The sequence below is a fragment of the Aythya marila genome (assembly GCF_965140915.1).
Source record: "Aythya marila genome assembly, chromosome: 19".
Lineage (NCBI taxonomy): Eukaryota > Metazoa > Chordata > Aves > Anseriformes > Anatidae > Aythya > Aythya marila.
Window position 1 is genome coordinate 2,619,357 of NC_139060.1, and position 21,917 is coordinate 2,641,273.

General features: G+C 43.5%; 1 protein-coding gene across 2 annotated transcripts in view; it reads left to right on the forward strand.

Moving 5' to 3' along the window:
* LOC309885706 (voltage-dependent N-type calcium channel subunit alpha-1B-like) overlaps positions 1–21,917 on the forward strand; it is a gene marked incomplete at both ends in the record, with an annotated part of 282,028 nt that overhangs the window by 213,307 nt on the left and 46,804 nt on the right. For both annotated transcript variants that reach the window (XM_082775940.1, XM_082775939.1), the window contains 9 exons: positions 15–229; positions 2,143–2,263; positions 5,473–5,602; positions 6,593–6,652; positions 7,974–8,080; positions 16,039–16,135; positions 18,100–18,260; positions 19,439–19,576; positions 20,458–20,659. In XM_082775940.1, coding sequence (XP_082632066.1) covers positions 15–229; positions 2,143–2,263; positions 5,473–5,602; positions 6,593–6,652; positions 7,974–8,080; positions 16,039–16,135; positions 18,100–18,260; positions 19,439–19,576; positions 20,458–20,659 — 1,231 coding nt within the window. The remainder of the gene's footprint in view (positions 1–14; positions 230–2,142; positions 2,264–5,472; positions 5,603–6,592; positions 6,653–7,973; positions 8,081–16,038; positions 16,136–18,099; positions 18,261–19,438; positions 19,577–20,457; positions 20,660–21,917) is intronic.

A 21,917-nucleotide genomic window follows, 5' to 3' on the forward strand; every position in this document is an offset into this window, starting at 1 on the left:
CTTTTCTGCCTTAGGGAGAACCAGTGTGAGATCGAGGCTAGCGGAAGCGTGAGCGTCCCCGTGCACACCCTTCCCAGCACCTACCTGCAGAAAGTGCCGGAGCAGCCAGAAGATGCCGACAACCAGAAGAACGTGACGCGCATGATTCAGCCACCTCTGGACAAAACCACCACTGTGAACATCCCCGTGACCATCACTGCCCCGCCGGGAGAAACCACTGTCATACCAAGTGAGTGCCTTTGTCCGCTTGCTCTGAAATTGCCAGAGAAGAGCTGTTTGTCCAAGGCGCTACCTGCGCACAGTGTGCGATGGTCTGTACTGGCCACCAGCATCCTTGTGGTAGGACGGGAGATCTTGGTGTTAAAACAGGCTCTATGGGTCATGCAGAAGGGTCACCTGGTGGCTCTGGAGAACACCTCAAGGTTTCCTGCAGATGGCTCACCCAGAGCACACCCACGTTATGCATGACCCTCACGGGTCAGCTGGAGATCAGAGAGAATAAAGAGCAAGCAGGACCACAAAGTGCAGTAACTGAGAGCTCTGCAGCAAAATAAGCAACTTCTTCCAGCAGGCCTTGCTGTGAGCACAGGATTGGGTCCTCTGTGTTCCTCTGCTGCCATGCTGCAAGCTTCTAGTGCACCAGTGCTCTGCTGGGGTTCTTCTGGTGCCCCAGGGACCTGGCTGGTCTCAGCCAAGGGACGAGGGAGGCAATGGTGTTGTGTTAGAGCCCACAGACTGAATTTGGTCTTCTTGGTTTATTGTGTTGCCTGACCATGGAACAGCAGGTCCTTCATGGCTGTGCAAGCTTCACAATGCCTGTTGTGTGACCCTGCTGCTTTGGGTGCTTGCAGGCTGCATAATTTTAAAATCTCTCCTCTTAAGGAGAGGCACAGTGTGAAATTCAGGAGGTCCACCTTAGGTTGTGGGCTGTCAGGACTCTTCTTTCAAGGGGCACAGCCGAGAGCTAATGGTTTCTCTACGTGATTTTCCACAGCATTGTCAGTTACACAAGACTTGCCTGTCTTTTTTCTTTTTTCTTTTCTTCTTAGATGGTAATTTTACTCAGTTGCAGCGCTGAGTTCCCATCAATCACAATTTATCAGACTCTCTCTTTCCTGGCCATTTCCTGTGTATCTGGCTTGAGATACAGTAAGGAATTATTGAACATGTCACTCACACGCAATGAAATGTCATTTTGTTACAAAACAAAATAAAAAGTAATAAAAAACCTTCATCCAACAGATTATAAGTGGGTGGGGGCTTGGGATGCTAGGTCCTGTGAATTAATAGACAAGTGTATCTATCTGTCTAAGAAAAGAATTTGCAGCATAAAATGTTTTCTAGTTCATATATTGAGCATTATCTTAAGTAAATTAACTTATAAACCCACTGCAAGTAAACTTATAATGGAAATTATAGGATGTATTTCTAACCTTCTGGGACTGAGATTCAGAACAATCTTCTGAAATGGGATCCTGTAAGTTAAAAATCTGTTGTGAGATGGAGCTTGACACCTTTTGTACATGGGGAGCTCTGCCAAAACTGGGGTACACTATGCAGGCATGGAGCTAGGTGGTCCAAGAAGTCCTTTCCAAGCCTCTGCTCCTAGTGCTGGAAGGTTCAGCAGTCTTAGTCTGAGAATTATTAAAGCTCATCTATGAATTTGCTTTTTTACATGTTCCCAAACCAATTCTGCTACTGGTCCATAGGAAAAGATTCAGAATTATGGGGTTGGTTAGACTTACTGTCTTTTTTTTCTTTCCAAGGATCCCTAGCTGATCTTCTCTCCCTAGTGGTTTATGATATTTGGAAAGGAATTCCATCCCCAGTTGGCAGATCTTGTACAAATAAATGCAAGGTTTCTTTGTCTCCACTGGGCATCTTCATTTCCTGGCCATTTCTGATATATTGCTCATCAGTGCAGCGGTTAAGGAGTATAATTGCAGTGTATATCATACTGTAGTAAATAGCAGTGATAATAATCAAATGATTGTTCATCACATTTAATCAACATATTCAAAGGCTGTTTTCTATCCCAGCTGCATTGTTTGCATATCCAGCTGTTGCAGACAGCCTGCTCCATGAAGAGTGGAGATGCATTTTTAACTCTCTTGTTTCTGTTTCCTTGAATTCGCATTTCAGTGAACAACGTTGAGTTTGAAAGTAAAACAGAGGAGAAGAAGGACGTTGATGACTTGACAAAAAACGGGCCTAAACCAATCTTGCCTTACAGTTCCATGTTCATCCTAAGTCCTACAAACCCGTAAGTCCTTTGACTCTATAATGCTGCTCATCGGTTACGTGTACTTCAGGCATGGGTATTCAGACAAATATCATTAGCTTGATCTTCATCTCTGCCTATCAAACGCTTTGGAAAGATAAAAAAGCTTATAAAAAATAAAAGCTTATGTAGGCTGCAGACCAGATGCTGCTGTTCAGCTCAGCTTTTCTAGGGGAATAAATTGCCGGTATAGGGAAGAGATGGTTTAGGCAGTCCCTTCCTAACTGCCCTGCTGATGGTCAGGTGGGCAATTCTGTGTTCAGTTACAGATCACTGAAGGAAATGTGCCTGCCAAAGGGGGGACATGGGGCACCACTGGGAGAAGAGGTTACCTGGAGGAGCAGGCTATGGGGTGGTTTTGATGGCAGTAAATCCTTGCAGGATCCTCACCTGAAATTCATGCGCTTTCTGTCGTAGCACCCTGGCATCACTGCTAACTTTGAACTCCTGGGAATGCGTGAATATTTTTCATTTGCTAGGGCTGAGAGTACGGCTTGTGGGATATGTTGGGATTACAGCATTTCTTCTGCTTCAGTCATCTCTGCCTCATGGGGAGCTTTGTACTCAAAGCCTGTAAATAGAGAATATGTTGCTTTGAAGGGCTACAGGACTAGATGAGTGCAGCAGGGGCTATGATAATTGTAGCATAAAGGCCTGTGAGTCACTTAAAGCAGTAACTTAGGGCAGCAGAGGGTGTCTGAAACTTCTGCCAGCCCAGATATCTGCTAGGAGCAGACATGATCATTTCTCTCTGGCCGAGATAGATGTGTTGCTGGTCCTAGATGTTCTCTGAGGCTGTCCTCTGCTCACTCAGGCTCCTGAGGTGGACTCAGGTCCTTCCTTTGGCACCTGGACTCAAGGGAATTGAGGCTGGCTCCCTGCCATCTCCTGCTGGGGGCTGTGATGTCCTGGCTGCCTGTGCAGTCAGCGGAGTAAAACTGGGGCCGCTCAGTGCACTCATCTTTGACATCAGAAATGCATCTGTGGTGGGGTGGGGGCTGTGGTCTGGCACCCCTGCACAGCAGGCTGAATGAATCCCTTCTTTAAATGCAAGTGCCTACAATGTAATTCAGGCTACAGCCCTATGTGCTTCAGGATGCTACAGCTATGAGTGTGTGGGCAGGCAGAGTTTGTCAGCAAGGGAAGCTGGAGGCTCTCTGTTAATGCCAGATGTTATATGAGGGAGAGTGACCCCAAACTGCTGCTAATCTAATCTCCAAAGGAAATGAACCGACCCACAGTGTAATAGAAAATTAAACTTTCTGCAGCAGACTTGAATTATGGAGCTTGGGCCACATCTGGTTGCATAAGGAAACAGTATTTCCCCATTGTTTGGTAACTCAAGTCTTTTTGTTGTGACATGACAGCTAAAAATGAGTGTTACTTGCAAAAAGGTTGCTGTAGGGAGCACTGACAACAGGAAGCTAGGTGGCCCCAAGCCCAGCGAGGCTTTGTCATTTTGTACACGTGCTTGTCTTTTCTCATCTTGTCCTGAGCCTCATCATCAGGATTTGGTGGTAGTTGAATTTTCTTGCCTGTTTCTCCAGCACCTCCACACAGTGTAAATGTGTAATGTAAATAGTAAATGGCCATTGAAAAAAAAGGTTGACTGGAGGAGGGGTATTATAACATAGGGCCAAAGGGAAATGATAACAGAAAGTCCAAACTCTAAGGATGTCAAAATTTTGTTTCTCTTTTTCTGGGCAAGGTGCAGACCCAGCTGTATCCCCTCAGGTGTTCTGGCTGGTGCTAACTTCTCGAGAGAGGTCTTTCTGCTTTCTCATGAAACCTTGTTGCTAAGTTTTTCACCACATCTATTTCTAAATATCTCCTCTCCAAACTCCACTGAGGATGCACGACCCGGGTGCTGCTAGTGGGCAAAACAGCTGTGGGAAACATTAACAAAATGTATTCCTTTCAAAGTGCCACCCACCCTCTTAAAACACACAAGAATTAATATGATTTCTCAAGCACCACTGGCAGTTTACTAATGCTTCCGCTTCTCATTGCTTGTTACAAATGATGAAGATCTCAAAATAGGCACTTGTTATTTCTTCGCTGAATTGAGTTTGATGCATGATTTACAGTTACAAACGCTGTTGAAAATGTTGCTTTTCATTTCTAGGGATTCACAGAGCACATAGATGATAAACCTCTACAGTCAGGTGGATAACCAAAACTAAGGCAACAACAAAAGCACTTTTCTTTATGTTGTTTCATACCAAATCTGTTTCCTTGGTATTTGTAGCTCTTTTTCATTCTGCATCCATTAGTAATCCAGAGAAAAAGAATATATAAGTAGATGTGAAAATTGAAATTTAATCCAACTGTTCAGGTATTTGGCTAGAGAAAATGCAATACAGTAACTGAATTACATTCTCAGATAACAAGGTTGTTGGTTAGTTACACATATAATTTGATTCTGGGGCAGAACCTAAGTCCTTTTTTCATCTGACAATGCAAATATCTCCGTGTTTGCAGTGATATATTTGTGAACTGTGTTCAGATAGAGAGCTATTAGCTGAAATTTATGAATAGTTTTGCATTGCTTAGAAAATGAAGCATTTGTCACTTTTGTTGAATACAATTTGTGAAGCAAAATATTAGGTTAAAGTAATCAAATATACTACTGTAAAGTATTTGTCCAGCTTATAAAGAATGGCTTAGAATAAAGTGCAGTCAGAGGTACTTGGGAAGAGAGCTTAGTAGAAATAATAGTCATAGATACAAAGCCAGTTTCTGCTAAGAGTCTCAAAGTACATAGCATATATCAATTTCAAAGGGACTATTTGATACTGTAAGGATTTCAAAACTAGTTCTGAACTCACGGGACTTCTGCCTGTGAGCTCAGAGTGAATAGGTTTAAGGGGCATGTAAGTATAATTTGTAGAACTGAGTCCGAATACTCAAAGCTCTCAATGTCTTGTGACAGACACATGTTGTTGCTTTGTGGAAGGGGCAGAGACCAGTGCAGATATGTCAAATGTCTTGCCTTAAACCTCACCGCAGATCTGATGCAAACCTGAGATTAAAGCCATTAATCCTGATTTTTATTCTCTTACCATTATTGTACTAGCAATCCTAAAGGTGATATTCCTGTTGAACGTTGTCCTTCTGCCAATCTTCTGTACTGCTGCAGTGCTTGACTTTTCAGCACCTGCAGAAGTCCTCCCACGTGCTTTTGTTTGCAGGATTCGGCGTCTGTTCCACTACATTGTCAACCTGCGCTACTTCGAGATGGTCATCCTCATAGTGATAGCCCTCAGCAGCATTGCCCTGGCTGCAGAAGACCCTGTCCAAGCTGAGTCACCGAGGAATGATGTGAGTGCTGCATGGCATGGCCAGAACAAAGTTGTTCTGCTTCTGCCAGTGGTTACACACGTGGCACATCCATCCTCATCTCACGAGGAGAGCACGGTGCACTGGCGAGTGGGTGATCTGGGGGCGAACCTACGACCTACGATCTATAATAATGATCTAGGATAAGTAGAAAATCTATTCATCTGTGGGTATTGAGCCAAACTCAGGCACCTCATGTTATAAGAAGAGGGCGTGTGCCACCTTTCAGGTGTGCGCCCGCAGCCCGGTAGCACTGGTCCGTGAAGCAGATAGCTGCGTGTCTGGCCTCAAGAACAACCACAGGAGGACATTGGGCCATTAGGTAGACACCTGAGGGTGTGTAGGGCTGGAAGTTAAGTACAGAAATTGCATCGTGCAGTTGCCTAATTTTGGATTATTTCAATGTGGGTAGCTGTGGTATGTAGCCAGCTCTGAATCTGGTCAGTATGAGCTGTTTCCAGAGGAGGATTGAGGAATCCCGATAGCAGTAATGAGCCAAAGTATCTACAAGCTATCTTTCTTCCTCATCCTTAATAACTGTGCAATGAGCTTTAACAAAAGGATTTTATCACTCTTACATTCACGATGTCTTTAATAATGCTATCATCAGTTACAGCAGAAAACCTCATACTGCTACACAGATGCCGGCAAATAAGCTCTCTAGGAAAAAGATACTGGAATATTCTGATTTCCAATACCCATTTTGCCTTATTAGTCCTGCCATGTATGCAAGTGTACTGAAGCAACCCATGGGCAGACTTCGTGCAGTCTGGAAAGGACTGGGAAAAATGTTGGTGTTTAAATTAGATGATTCAAGTGTGTGCCTAAACTATTTGACAGCCTCCCATGAGATGACATTTATCCACTGACACTGGGGCAAGAAGACTATTGCTAGAAGAAACATTTTACACTTTTCTCATGTGCAGATCATTTCAGTGTGTGGTCTAATACTCATTTCTCTTTCCAATTTAGGCTCTGAAATACTTGGATTATATATTTACGGGTGTCTTTACCTTTGAGATGGTGATCAAGGTAGGAGTTTTTCCAAAAAGAAGTGTTTATGTCCCCTGTCAGATCCACGCTCATCTATTTCTGGGAACCTGCAGAAAGAGGGTGGAGCACGGCAGAGCTTCCTGGGGTGCCTGGGAGGTGTTGGTGATGAAAAAGCTTTAAATCAGGAACAGCACTCAAAAGTAGCCAATGCACAACAGATGCTTCTCTGTAGCTGCCTTCCTAATTTTTTCCAGTCTCACATTTCATGCAGGAAAATAAGGATATCTTTAGTAGCTGTGGTTGTGTAAGAGGCTATGAAATGTGGGTGCGTGATGCAGAAACGTCTGTGCGTGGCTCAGGACACAGGAGCTGATAGACCTTACAGAGACATGTCTGCTTCTTCCCTTTTCCTTTGATGCCAATCAGGAACACTAATTACGACTGATGCTTGGTTTACCATTTTTTAAAAAGTTGAGCATTCATCTTTGTGCTTTGCTTAGCAGAGTTGATGGGCTTAGCTGAAAATGTGGGGCAGTAACTTGCCAGAAAGCGTAATTCTAACAAATTTAACAAAATTTATTCTAGGTGTAAAGATGGATTTATTTTTTTACTGTCAGAGCAAGATGCAAAAGAGATGCAGAATAAAAAATATTTAAAGTAAATGATTTTAAAAAGCAAAAACAGATTCTCTCGTTTGTTCAATGGAAGGATTTGAAGCTATCTGAGAAAAGCAACTTTACGTGGGCAGTTGCAGAACTCTCAGAAAGCTGATCAAATCTCTGGCAAGCACTTTCAGGCTCGATTTTTAGAAGATCCTTAGCAGCATTACAAGGAAGACTCAGCCGTGTACAGAAGCGAGCGAGGCCGTGCGCTGAGCAGCAGCCTCCAGCGACTGCTCCAGAGTGGGCGTTTTTCTTTGCTGCATTTGGCTGTGGGTCTTCCGTTCCCTCTTTGAGTTTTATTATGTAATATCCTATTCCAAGTGTTAATTACTACAAATCTGGTGGGATTGAGGTAGAATAAACTTAAACTATTTCGATGCTTGGCGCGCAGATGGCTGTTCCCATAAACTAATGCATGTCTGCGCAAAGAACCCTCTATAGCAGACAGTGCTTTTTTCTGTCATGCTTTTGGTTACATTTTATTGGCTTCAGCTTTGGCTTTGCTAAAGCTCTTTGTGCCTAAAGAGACACACAGTACCTCAGTGTTGCCCTGCTGGTTGAACACTGAAGAAGGGTTTGTGAAGGGTCATTTGATTGAGGATGCTTCCTGTACCTCAGTAACACTGATTTGACACTTTTCTTTTCTTTTTTTTTTCCCCCCCCAAAAAAAAACTTCTTCTGATGTGTTTCCCCTGCAGATGATTGACTTGGGGCTGTTACTGCACCCAGGCTCCTATTTCCGTGACCTGTGGAATATCCTGGACTTCATTGTGGTCAGTGGGGCCTTGGTGGCATTTGCCTTCTCGTAAGTACATCTTTCTTAACACCCGAATTTCTAGGAAATAAGCTGCAAGGGAGGCAGGATCACAGCGCAGAGCTAGTTGAAGTGTAGTATTTGTGGCTCCATTTCTCAGCAAAATGTTCAATTTTTACCTTTTATCATCTTAGAGCTGGGGGAAAAAAGCTCTAAATTCGTGATGTAGAATCTCTTGAAAATTCTCCCAGCTTTAGGGTGAGTCTGTCTGCTGTTCATTCAAATGTTGAGTCAAGATTTTTGTGACCTTCTGGCCAACTTCTTTTCAAGGAAGCGTTATAACCATTTGTGGCAGTCTTCTGTCTTCAAGCAATTCTATTTAAAATTGTTCTTACTATGGAAAAACAATTGATGAACTGAGCTAATAGCTCTGTGAACTGTTTACAGAACGTTTTTTCTAGAGTCATGGATGTTTCTGATTCATATACCTTTGGTATTTTTCCTCCTCCTCTCTCATTCAGTGTATTTGCATTTCCACAGTTTCACTTTAAGGCTAATTGCTCCCTCAATCACTGCTCTCTATTTAGGACATTAAATAATGCTCCATGGGGTTCTTTAATGTTGTAAAGGGTTTTGAGCAACATACATAGATGATTCATTTCTACAAAATGAAGATTAGCTTTCATTTTGAACATTTTTTTTCTCAGAGCAGGCCAGAGGAAGAGCAATGCAGGTTCCTCCAAATTTGTGAGCTCAAAGTAGGACTGAGGAAAGACATTTCCTCCCTGTAGTTCTGGGCCACGGAGTAATCATAGTGCAAAAATGTTCCTGAGGAATTCTAGGACTTGACCTGGAAACAGGCTTCGGGACTTGGCCAGTTTAATCTTCTGCTAAATTAGTGTTGAGTAATTACAGTGAATGTTTAGCAGCCCATGCCCAAAATCTACTCACCTGTTTGTTGACATGATGATTAATGAAGATGAAGAAATTAGCAGTGTTTTACTTGCTAATGAGAAAAAGCATTCACCTTTGTCAGGAAACTGTGAAAGCGTGTCTTGAGTACTTTAGACTGATGGCAATATTTAGGCAGATGGCCGTATCTGCTGTTCTTCCTACGTGCTTTCATGTCACTACCAACAAAAAAAAAAATGTTACCAGGGTCTCTCTGGTAATGTTGGCCTGGATTTTTTCTCAGGACTTTTTTTTTTTTAATTTATTTTCTGAGGTGCCAAGGTCCCTTTCACATGACGGCTGTGAAATTTTTGTTTAAGATCTTTTATTCTTCTTAACAAATGCTGGGTAAAAAATATTTCAGCTGCTTTGACTCCTGCCAAGGAGCAGATGAGCAGGAGATGGAATTGCTGGTATGGTTTTTGAGACAGCTGAGGAACGTCACCTCTTCTTTGCCACTTTTTCCAAGGAGGATGGATTAAAGATGGATTAGAGAAAGTACACCTGAAGAATGCACAAATTCTTCAATTCTGTGCTTGTATTTTTTATCAGCTATGCCCAGAGCCTTCCTGTATCTGATTAGATGATCAAGGTGTGCAGCGTTTGCTGTCCTTTAGTGGAGGTGACAGTGGCAAATTTTTGAATAGAGACAGGCTTTCTGTGCCTAGTCCTGTGCTGAAGAATTGTTTTGATCTGGGAGCCAGTCATGCCCAACGCAAGCTTTTCAAAGGGAGGCTGCCCTCCCTCTTTGGAGGCTTTGTCACTATTCATTAGAAATCAGCTTTCAGAGAGGCTGAGTGCTCTGTTGTAAAGGAAATCTGTTTTGAGATGTAAAGGCTGAAGAGAGAGAGAAAAGTCAAATTACATTAGTCGCAAGTATTAGTGTGCAAAGCATTATTGCTCCAGTCTGTGATTCACTGAAAATTTCCCTTTTGCCATTAGGAATTCAAACCTTGAAGACAGACTGGGGAAGGGGCAGTAGGTAAACCCTTCAGAGCAGCTCTGTTCTGCAAGAGCAAACATCGGGGCTTGCATCTAAAACATCTTCTCTTTAAACAAAATTTTCTTTTGGACAAGTTATTGATTAAAATTAATAATTTTTAATCCTTCTGAGTTGTTTTGTGCTCAGGTTTCCCATTGCTTACATTGGGCCGTGAATATCTAACAGCCCCTCATCAGCCTCTAAATAAATTACTTGTACATCCCCTGACTGTGCTTCATAATAGCATGCCCCAAGCTGTTTCTATTTTACATGCTCTTTGAGCAATTATTGAGCAGGGATTTACAGAAGGGAATGAATAAAACCTGTCTGCCTATTTACTATCTTACAGATTAAAGTGAGTCAAACCTATTTCTGAGGCTCGGAAAATTTTGAATTTCTTATTATGATTCTAACTGCTGCTGCGTGCCCATACTTCAGCTGGCAGCAAGTGTTGACATCCAATTCAGAGAATCCTCGTGGTATCTCTTGTCTAATCTGAAAGCAGGAAATCCAGTCATTCGTAGGAGATGACTTGCTCTCTGTTCCCACCACTCCAGTTATGAATACTAACAAGTCTCAGGCTGTACAGATAAGAGTGGGGTAGATAGTCATGTCCTTAGCTCAACTGCATTGTTTGGTTAAGCCAGATAGATGCACTGACCCTGCTGAATTTTGATAATCCTGAAAATGAGCTTTTGGAGAAAAAAAATGGGTAATCTCCATTGGTTGGTGTTTTTTTGATAGCAAATACTAGCGTCCTGTCACTCATCACCTGTTACTGTAAAAATGTACTTAATGTGGCTGTGAGTAGTTTCTGTTTGCAAGAATATGTGATTGCCACTCAGTCAGTGTGACTTAACTCGTGCACGTTCTTGACCTGGTGGCTGTCCAGTAAAGGTGGTGTGGTTTACCTTCCTGCTGAACCAATGTGTCCCTGAAAACCTAGGGAAAACAGACCTCCCTGAAACCCTTCCACCTGGAATACCCCAACAGCCTGTTTGTTTAGCCGTATGAGTTGGTATCAGTGACTGCTGCAAGGTACATAACATTAATCTCAGCCTTTCAAAGCAGCCTGCCTTCTGCCTGCAGCTCTAGAAGCTCTTCTGTGCTTGACTGTAGTTCAAACAACTTTGAAAACAAGATCCCCAGTGAGATGCTAGAAAGGTTACTAATACTGATGATGATGATAAAATAATGTCCTCCATTTAGCAATGCATTTCAAAGGGAAATACCTTTCTTTTTCTGCAGATGAGCATTCCACAAAAATACAGACATATTGTAGTCTTTAGGGAAATAGAAGAGCTTAAAGCAAGCAAGTAAATTTGTCATCAAAATTTACCAGCCCCAGGTGTAAATTCCATTTGTTCCATAGGAATAGCTGATGAATAGGAGCAAAGAGATTGCAGTTCTACATTTTCAACACCAGAAAGGTGTTGAGATGCTTTTCTACATTGAGATGCATAGAATTTCACACTATTTCTTTGAAAAATGAAACGGCATTTGCCAAGCAACCAAAGTTATTACCTCCTGAAGTGTCAGTAGGGTGAAGGCACATTTGCCCTGCCTGCTTGTCAGTAGAAGGGCTGATGCTCTGCGGGGGGATGTGTGGGTATATGCTGTATAGCCAGTCTGTTGCTTCCTCACTTGTTGATTTTTATGAACACTGAGCTGGTGGGTGCGGGATGGGATGGGATTCTCTGCCAGCACGTGTCTGCAGGTGCATGGGGTGCACTGTATAGCCTTATGTTTGTCATTGACTCTGCTCTTTCTTTGTCTTCTTCTTGCTGGAATCTCTCTCTAGGAGTTTCATGGGGTAATATGTTATTCCTGTATCTTGCTGCACTGTTATGCCTGTCAAATATGTGTACACACACTTGCCACTGTGGAAATGAACCATGTTACACCCATTACATCGACTCCTTTGTCACATTATTCAGTGAAATGTAGTTTTCCTCAACAGTTCTCATTCATTCCAATTTCCTTTACCCAGAGGACAAAAGCAGACTAGAAAGCCAGGTGACAAGTGTTGCATTTGACCAGAAATTCAGCAGCTATGATAAACAGATATATTTGTACCAAAAAAGATTTGAGGGAATGATTTAGTAGCTATATGCATGAGTATATGTGTGAGTTTAGTAGCTATATAGCTCACAAAAGTCTTAATAACTAGTTTTAAAGAAGTGGAATTATTCTCATTTAGAGGCTCAGTGGTCTAAACTGTGCTAGTGCTGAAGGTTTCAGGCTTGGCTTTGTGCAGGGTGGGCAACGCAACCTAGCCCTGTCTGTCGATCCCCGGTGTGGAAACAAAGCAGGAGAGCTGCTGGGAAGGTGGCAGGGATGATTCTAAAAGGAGGAGGTAGGAGAAGCAGGGCTTTGCCACCTACAGGAGGTGGCTGTTGGGTTGGTGGCCCAGATGGGACGTGATGGTGCCACGCAGCAGCCCCTGCAGGGCAGGAGCTGGGGTGGGCTCCTCTGCAGCAGCCCACCAAGAGATGAGATGGAAAAGATGCAAAGAAAAAGGCTTTTGAGATCCAAGATACTGGGTACTCCTTTCTGTCTTCTGCCGAGGGCTCCAACTCCTTGGGCCCCTTGGGAGAAGGCAGCTTTGTGCCGGGGCAGGGCTGGGTGTCCTTGTTTGCCATCGCTGGAGGAATTTGCTCTGCCTGGGGAGCTCAGGCAGCTGCAGGAGGCGGTGGCTCCACCCTGCTCTGAATATTTGATGGTGTGGCTCTGAGAGGCCCCTGTACGTGAAATCAGAGCTGCTCGCAGGAGCAACAGAAACAAGAAGCTTCCGCTTTATAGAGCAATTAATTTTTTAAAGGATCGTTTATTTATTAAAGGGGAAAAGGCCACACAAAGCTTTTTAAATATTTTTAATGTTTTAAATAACTGAGCTGTAAACTGCCCCAGGAAAGACTGAAGAAGCCTAATGCAACCTGAATTGACCCAATGTAATGTTTTTCCTTCTTTATTTTTTGTTTTTTTCTTCCAGTCACTGGGGTTCTGTTTGCTGTCTGTCCTTCTCCTGCTTGCTCTTCTGTAGATCTTCTGAATTCGCTAGTTGTTATTCTGCTGTTCACCTAAGGGCAGAATCTTTTCCTTCCACATCAATTTATTTTTGTGGTATGAAATATGCAGTTGGGACTGCTCTGGTCAACGTGTGCTTGTATGCAGCTTTTGACTGAATCTTAGTTCCATCTGGACCTTTTATTTTAGGATACTGGCTTTGTACTAGAGTGGTGTAAAAAAAACCAATACTGACAGAGGGGTCTCTTACAAACACCAAAACCAATTCTTAAGCTTTTATTTGACAGGCTGAAATAGTTGCAAAAATTGCACTTCATCAAAGTGCAGTTTGCATTGCTCTGGTTCAAAGTCCCAGTTCTTCAGAAGAGCTTTATCTTATAGCAAGACTCTTAGAGGATTTTTCAGGATCCTCTATATGACTTAGATCATAAATCCCATTAACATTTAATCAGCTCATGCTCTTTATTTGCTTATGTGCCTGAAAGAAGAAGGAAAAAAAAAAAAGAAAACTCTTCTTAGTGTTCTTCATTGAGGCAGAAGGAATTTCCTGGGACTGGAGCTGTCTTCCTCCCACCTCCCAGCTCTCAGTGCAGTCTACACGCCTCCCTGGGCAAAGGAAAAGCAGCTTCCTCTGTCATATAGCAGGATTTACTCTGCTCCATCTATTCACTAGTCCCCAGAAGGTTGGATTAACCTTCCTGCACTATTAAATCTACAGAGGTTACTGCTCCAGGCTTGGAGCAAGTCCTCTAAGACCTCAGCTGTTCCTTCAGAGCCAAGAAGCATCACTGTTCCCATCCCAACCTCCACCTCCAGCAGGCCTGACTGGTACAATTGTTATTTAACACAAATGAACAGCAGCATAGCAAAGAGGTTTTTAGACCTCCTGGAATCAAGAGTACTAGAAGACACAGTGCAGAAACTGTGTGTGTCTGCCTGGAACCAGATGCAGACTGTCAAGGCTTATTAGTTCAAGTGTTACCTGCAAGTGGCTGTGCTGCTAATCCGGGCTGTGAGGGTATCTGCAAACCAGAAACATGGCCATAAATGATCAAGAATTTACTATGTGTCTGAGCCAAGGTGCCCTTTCCTTCTACTTAATGCCTTTGTTTTCTCCTGCTACCCCAACCACATGTCCTTCAACCCTCTCACCTTTGCTTTTCTCTCGCTCCTGCATCCCCCAGACCCTACTTCTTCACCCCCTTCTGCTCTGCCTTCCTCACCCAGTAAAACCCCAAGTCTTGGACCACACAGAGTGCCCGGATCAATTTTTTTGGCCTTCTGGGGGGACAGGGAGCAGCCAAAGGTGATGGCCATGGGCTGGGTGACCAGGTGCTGTCTCCTCCCTGCTGACCTGTTTCCACTTCTGCTCTATGTAATAGTTCTGCATAGTTAATCCAGTCCTGTAACTCTGTATTAGTACAACCAACTGGACTTGCAGGCGTGCGAGCAGGCACCTTCCATCAGCAGCTTCTGAAAATGGCCCTAAAGCACCCCTGAAAGACCAGGCAGGGGGAGGAGAGGTAAAGGTCTGTTCTGCTCCTCCTCTACTCCATTTCTATTCTGCCAAGGAAGCTTGTGTTCAACATATAGGTCATTGGGATGTACCCTATGGCCCTCAAAAACTCCCTGTGTCTCACTTCCAATTGCATTTCAGGGCAGCAGTAGTTACTGATAATTGGAAAAAGAGTCCGGACGTGAGACAGGAATGCATGTTTGTAGGTTGTAGATTCCAGTCCAGTATTTGTACTGATTAAAACAGTCTTAACATTGAGTTGTTAGTCTTTTATAAGCAGATAAATCACAAAAAGCCACGTTCCAGGGTCGGTCAGGAATTAAATCGGGTTGTTTCTTCCCCTCTTGGGGCTTCTCCTTTAGCACAGTGCAGAGCGCTGGCTGCTAACAGGGGCTGGGGGAGCTTTCAGCCCGCTCCCAACACATACCTCTTGTGGGTGTCTAGGGTTGTTTGTGTTTTTATTGCTTTCCTGTTGGAGAAGAGAAGCTTTATTTAGCAAACCAAAGAGTGTAGGATAGGTATATCAACATCTGCTCAACATGTTATCCATTCCCACCTGTGTTACTCCAGTAGAGTCTCAGACCCAGTCTACGGTCATGAATAAATTGCTGTTAAAGATTTCCATCCCATTTTTCACTTCATACTAAATGAAGGGGAATGCCATTGTTTTGCTGTTGGATTGGAAGACGATGTGACTGTGTCTTGGTGTGTGTTGGGGAATAATTATTTTTCATTTATTTTGGAAGTGCACGAGGAAAGGAACTCTGTCCTTCCCTAAACCCTTTTAATGGAAATGAGAGGAATGGTCTCATGTCTTGCACACACAAAAACTAAAAACAAAATGTGACTTACAGCATCTGCATGCGTAAGTGGGAAGTTGTCCTAGCACTGCTCCAGGCATGTAATATGCCAACATATTACATGGTCCAGCATGGGTTTGGTAGCATGTCTTCCAAAAGAGACCTGAGGACGAGGGTATGGGCACACAGAGTGCTGCCCCTCTCCCAAGGGCTCCGGTTCCCTCCGGTCACTGCCTGCCTGTCCAGACACCACTTCCCTGCCGGAGAAGTGCAAGAAGCACAGGGAAACATCCTCCTGTCTCATCGAGGTGCCTGGGGCAGGATGGGTGCCATGTGTGACCTTCTCCCTTCTCCTGCCCGTGGCTGGGGTGGACGCACTGACCCTCCTCTCCCAGCGCCTTCAGCCCATGTGCGTGGCTGCCCCGGCCGTGGCTCTTGCCTGGGTGGGTAAAGAGGCCTCTGGTTCCCTGGGGACACTCAGGGAAATGAGCTGTGGCTGGAGAGCCCGAGGGGCTCAACAGGGCAAGGTCCATGTCCTGCCCAAGCATCCCTTCTGCGCGGTGGTGAACGCGTCCCAGGTGGGTGCTCATCTCTGGTCCTGGCTAGTACTCGGCATCCGTGGTGAGGCTGGCACCCACACCTGTGAGAAAACTGGTTCTCTCCAGGTGTTTTTCTTCATAGCCTAAGGTCCAAACTATTCTTCCTGTTTTCTTGTACCCTCTATACCTTGCAGAGGAACCAAAGGCAAGGACATCAACACGATCAAGTCGCTGCGAGTTCTGCGGGTCCTAAGACCACTGAAGACCATTAAACGGCTGCCAAAACTAAAGGTTAGAGAATAACCTCAAATATTTCATTCTCTGGTGGTTGGCAACTGATCCAAATGGAAGCTGATGGAGTAAACTTCATCCAAGTTATTTCTGTTCCTTTTATTTTGTTGCAATTAATCTCTTTGCCAGATTTGTAAAAATAGCCGTGCAGATGTTTAGCAAATGTCAAACACTTGTTTCTTTTGCAAACATTGTATGCAATTTTATGAATTATTGCAAATCCACATTAAGAAATCAAAGTTCCCAAAAAAGAAAGAAAAAAAAATGCAAATAAATTAAATTACAGTTTGTACATGTGATGCTCCTACAAATGATACATGAGAAAATAGGCTTTGGAGTGTTTGACTTTCACTACAGAGCTTAATATGAATATTGCAAGATTTTCCACAGCCTTTCTAAGGAGAAATGTCATTGCTGTATGAGGAGTTTTAATCTGTTCATCTTTTCTATTAAAGAATATATAGCGCGGGGGCTTATAGCAGGACCCTTTCATCTCTAGAATGCTAAGTTACAAAGTAAAATAAATGTAATGGCCTGTGGTTACTTATTCAGCACCATTTCAGGAACGCTTTGAGATAGAGCCAGCCCTGGAAGCAGAGGGTGGAAGGAGTTACAAAATGTAATCATTTCTGAGTTTTGGAGCTCTGGAATATCTGTTATAGAACGTCTTTGTGTGTCAGCAGCGCTTTCAGGCTCTTTTCTGTGGGAGATAGGGGAGAAGCAAAGGGTGCTGGTGCAGTGGTGAAGCGAAGTCTGACAATTCCTCTTTTCACATAATGCTACGTAAAAATCAAGGTTACTTATTATACAGATTTGCCTTTGTCCTTACCCGCAATTCATGCCTAACTAATTTTCATTTCATGCATTTTTATGTGTACTAAATTTACCTCACAAGATAAGGAAGAGTAATGTTGAACAATGTAGAAAATGGTCTTTATTTGTTTAGAAATCTGAAATGCACAGTTCTTGGGTTGTGCAACAGTCGACAGCAGCTCTGCCTTATTGCAGAACACGACGTTTGCTTTTTATTGAATGCCTTCCTTATTTTCAAGTCATTTTACAGAGTAATTTTACCATTTCTAAAGAAGAATTCAGAAATCTCTATGAAGCAGAAGTCATATTCACATGGTTTGTGTTCAAAATACTTTTTCATTTTTTTTTCCTGGATATGATCTTGTATGCAACAATCAGCAAGATTAATAGGGTGATTAGAGATGCTTCCAGTGTTTTAATTTTGGGTTTCTGGGTTGCATCAGGAGTGTAATTCTGGGAATTATTCACTGCCATTCAGAGAAACAGAAACACTATTGTACAAACCCCGTGCTCAGGCAGTAACACAGCTCCATTTCTATTATGACAGACTTCGCGGACTAAAATTAAACTGCAAATTACTTGTAACAGTGAATCAGTGACTAATAACTAAATAATAAATGTATTTGAGAAGTTATTCGTGAGGAGTTCAGAAGTGACATATGCTGACTAGATTATTCACACTTGATTTTGGTAGACACTTCATTAGAAAGAAATATTGTTCAAAGCATTTGATTGTTTTGCATCTGGTATATTTTTCTTATTATTCAAACAGTTCAAATAACAGTCAATGAGGAACATATTTGATGAGGTTTTTCCCTATTCACTGTGAATAAATTAAACACAAGTAAATTTTTCATTTCATAATTGGCCAGGGGAATATTTGCTTAGAACTAATATTTCTCAGTCTTGATGAATTTTACGGGCAGCACCAGAGAATTCGGTGGCACACCAAACCCACCAAGAAAGCAGGAGCTGTAAGAAGCCAGAATTATTTCCCACAACGAGCATGCACCAAACATGTGCTGTGCAAGTCAATGAAACCACACGTGGGTTATGTGTTGGGTAACTACTCCCACGTGCAGGTAGATGCTAGGTACCGGGTAATGCCCTCTGCCTTCCTCGCAGCTCCCTAACCTTGTTCCCATCCCCAGGCCGTCTTTGACTGCGTGGTGAATTCCCTGAAGAATGTCCTCAACATCCTCATAGTCTACATGCTCTTCATGTTCATTTTTGCCGTCATTGCTGTGCAGCTTTTCAAAGGCAGATTCTTCTACTGCACTGATGAGTCAAAGGAGCTGGAGAAGGACTGCAGGTATGGCTGGGCAGGGGCTGTGGAGGGAGCCTGAGGTTCCTCTGGCACCAGTAGCTCCTGGCTGTCCCAGAGCTGCAGCAGTTGAGTTATCTGCTGAACATGGCAAGGCTCCTTTTGCTTCAGCACAGTAATCCTAGAGGTGAATTTTCTCTTTTGTTGTTTTAATACCTTCACCATTCCTGGTGGTGGTGATCTAGTGAATGGTTACTCGAATGCATGAATGATACAGGGGAGAAAGCTCCTTCTCCCAGCAAGAGCTGGGTGTGAATTGAAGGTAAAGCACACCTTGAGAGGGGTGGCATGACTCCTCTTTCTACCTGCTGCCTGTTTTCTCACAGCTTGTGCAAATTAAGAAAACAGAATGAATAAATAATCAAAAGTGAGTCAGTAGGAAGTTAAGGAACTCCTAATTAGCTAGAAAAAAGGACTGCATTTGAATATCTTAAGAGCCCTATCATGCTTTGTCCTTGGCAGCAGACTGTGGAGGTGTGCTGCTCCCCGCAGCGGGTGTCTTCCTCACTTGCCTTTTTCCTTGGCACCCAAACTGCATCCTCAGCACTGCCTGGGGCTGCCTGTCCGTCCGTCCATCCATCTCCCCTTGGTGTCCCTGCAGCGTGGGGCAGCAGCATGACTGCTCTCACTGCAGCTCTGCCTTGCAATAGAGCCAATGCATTGCAGAAAAGTGTGAAATTTAGTGTGGTTAAGAACTCTCCAGATACCAGGTCCAAGCTCCTGTCTCTCAAAGCAGGACCAATTCTGAAGTTATACACAGCCTTCAAGTAGGAACCAGAGGCCACTCCTCATCAAACCATAGAGTTTTCTGTAAGGTCAGACAGCTTGGGGCCAGCATGCCGTTAGCTGTCAGCTTTGTCCAGCAAATGAATGTCTTGATGACAATTATTTAATTTCTAAACGTCAGACCCAGTTCCTGAGGCTCCCCTAGACTTTGTTTGTGTTCCCTATCTTTGGGCAGCCTGGCCTGGTGGGATGTGCTTGGAACCAGATGATATTTAAGGTCCCTTCCAACCCAAACCATTTGATGAATCTACAAACCTAGGGGCTGTGCGTGGTCAGACCCTGCTGTGCTGTACCCCAATACAGCAGGGTCTCATTGAGCCATAGCATGTGGCTGTTTTGGTTTAACTCTCCCTTTTGGTCTGAACCTCTGTTGTTCCTAGGGGTCAGTACCTTGACTATGAAAAAAATGAGGTGGAGGCACAGCCCAGGGAATGGAAAAAGTACGAGTTCCACTACGACAACGTGCTGTGGGCTCTGCTGACGCTTTTCACCGTCTCCACGGGAGAAGGGTGGCCAACGTGAGTACGTGGGGCTGGCGGGGTCAGGTGCTGCAGGGGTAGCAGCAGCTTTCCATGCTGAGGGACACGTCAAGGGCAGGTGACCTGTGGAATAGGAACAGTTTTATCAGCCAAGCTTTAACTTCCCCTTTTGTCATTCGTGGGTGAGTCAGCGGGCAGCATCCTGCCTTTTTCTCGGTGCTCCTCTGAGCTTGCACACTGATGCCGAGGAGGCTTTCAATGCTGACTAGCCTGCTTGCTCCTGTCTCCTGGCTTTGCGCACCTTTCTTGAGTGTAAAATTTGTAATGGAAATATAAGAAAATTAAGGGAAAAAGTATTGTGACCTATGCTGAAAGTATACTGGGTATTTGAGCCTCCAGACTGTTCAGCATATGACTTTATTTTGGCAGACGTTTCTGCTGGGACTGCAGTTCATGGCTGGGGTGTCTACATGGCAGGACTTCCTTGTCCTCCACATTCAGTTATTTAATAAAATAGAGAATAAAACTTAGAGCATCAGCATGTCCTTTCCAAACCCTCACTGTTCCCCTAGATACTCAGAGATCATCAGTACCTTTCTTTTCCCACCCATATTTTATTCATATTGACCAGAGCAGAAGAGAAGCCAGATCTAACAGTATCCTCTCCCCCTCACTTGGATATGTGGATCTGTACGTAACAGATGGCAATCATTCATCAGAATGGTGAAAACAGAGAAGGGTTCCCTAAAATATCCTCAAGGAAAACTTCTTCCCAGCCACTAAGATGGGAATGAATTTGACCTGAGCATATGTGGGAAAACCCTCTGTGCGAGTGAAGGCCAGCGAGCGACTGTAGGGGTGTCATTGGTGCTTCTCACTGATTCCACTGACATTTCTTCTCTCTCTGCGCTTGCTTGCAGTGTATTGAAGCATTCAGTGGATGCTACCTACGAGGAACAGGGTCCCAGCCCTGGCTACCGAATGGAAATGTCTATCTTTTACGTGGTGTATTTTGTTGTCTTCCCTTTTTTCTTTGTGAACATCTTTGTGGCGTTAATCATCATCACCTTCCAAGAGCAAGGAGATAAAGTGATGTCAGAATGCAGCCTAGAGAAAAACGAGGTACCCACGTCTTATGAATTGAGCAACTGTGGGTGTAAGCACCTGGGGGTCCAGAGCTCCTCAATACTGAGGGGAGTTCTCTCCTCATCTCTCCTGCAGCAGGAAGGGCTTCAGAAAGTGTGGTATGATGTGCTGAATGTAGGGCCTAGAGAATAGGCACCAAGCATCTTGGAAATTTTCATATTTTGCATTAAAACAAAACCAGGGAGAGTCCCAACTGCTGCCCTTGAGCTAAGCAGTACCCATATCCCTCTGGATCACAGCTCCACTTCCAAGTGGAGATAGCGTTGCGTGTTAGCTCAAGCATGCATGTGCAAAAGGAGGCAGAAGTGCTTGGTGTGAGAGGGGCTGCTTGTCAGAAATCAAAGTGAAATGCAGTTGCTGCTGCTCCCCAGTGGAAAGCTGCTCTCACCAGGCTTTTTTTTTTTTGCCTGGCTGAGACAGCATCCTCCTGCCAGCAGCCAAAAGGAGATTCCTTAAGAAGAGCATAAGAACAGGGCAAGTAAGCACAATGCTTTCATTTAACACTGTAGCAAATGCAACCATTTTCAGCTTAGGAACCTCCTGAATTGGACGTGGTATCTCTGTAGTTAACAGCATCTGTCTATTGTTCCTCCACAGACATATCCAGTTTCCTCAAGAACCCAGGCAAAATTTTAGCATTTGCAAAATCCTTTGTCTGGGGTCCTTTGGCTTCAACTACCTGTTGTGCAGAAAAAAATCTCTTTGTTCATTTTGAAACTAAAGCTTGATTTTTGATTAAAAGAGTTGACTTTTAATCAGTTACTCAGTGTTTCAATTATTTGTCTGTTTAAACAAAAAGTCCAAAATAAAGTAGAATATTTTGAGATGATTTACCCACATTTTTTTTCAGCTGGGCAGAAAGTTTTCTTCTTGAGATTTGCACTATGACAAAATTTGAGATTTTGATTTTTTATCTCAATCCAAGATGAGAAAATGTTCCAGAATCAAAGCTTCCTGTGGGTAGAAATAAATTTTAAAGCACTTTTCTACTTAAAAAAAAATGTGAACAGAATTTTCCAAGGGTATCTTTGAGAGTACAGCCTGTAATTCTTTTTGGGTAATTTACTGATTGAGTTCAGTTCACATTTCATAGAAATTATTAGGTGGAGAGGTTTTTCTGTGTGTGAGGACACACCTGAGCTTCACTATACTTTTGTTTTAAACACAACATCTTCACCAGTCCTCCAGTTTCTGGAATTCTGTGTCAGGCAGATTGTTTTCTGAAGCAAGCCCA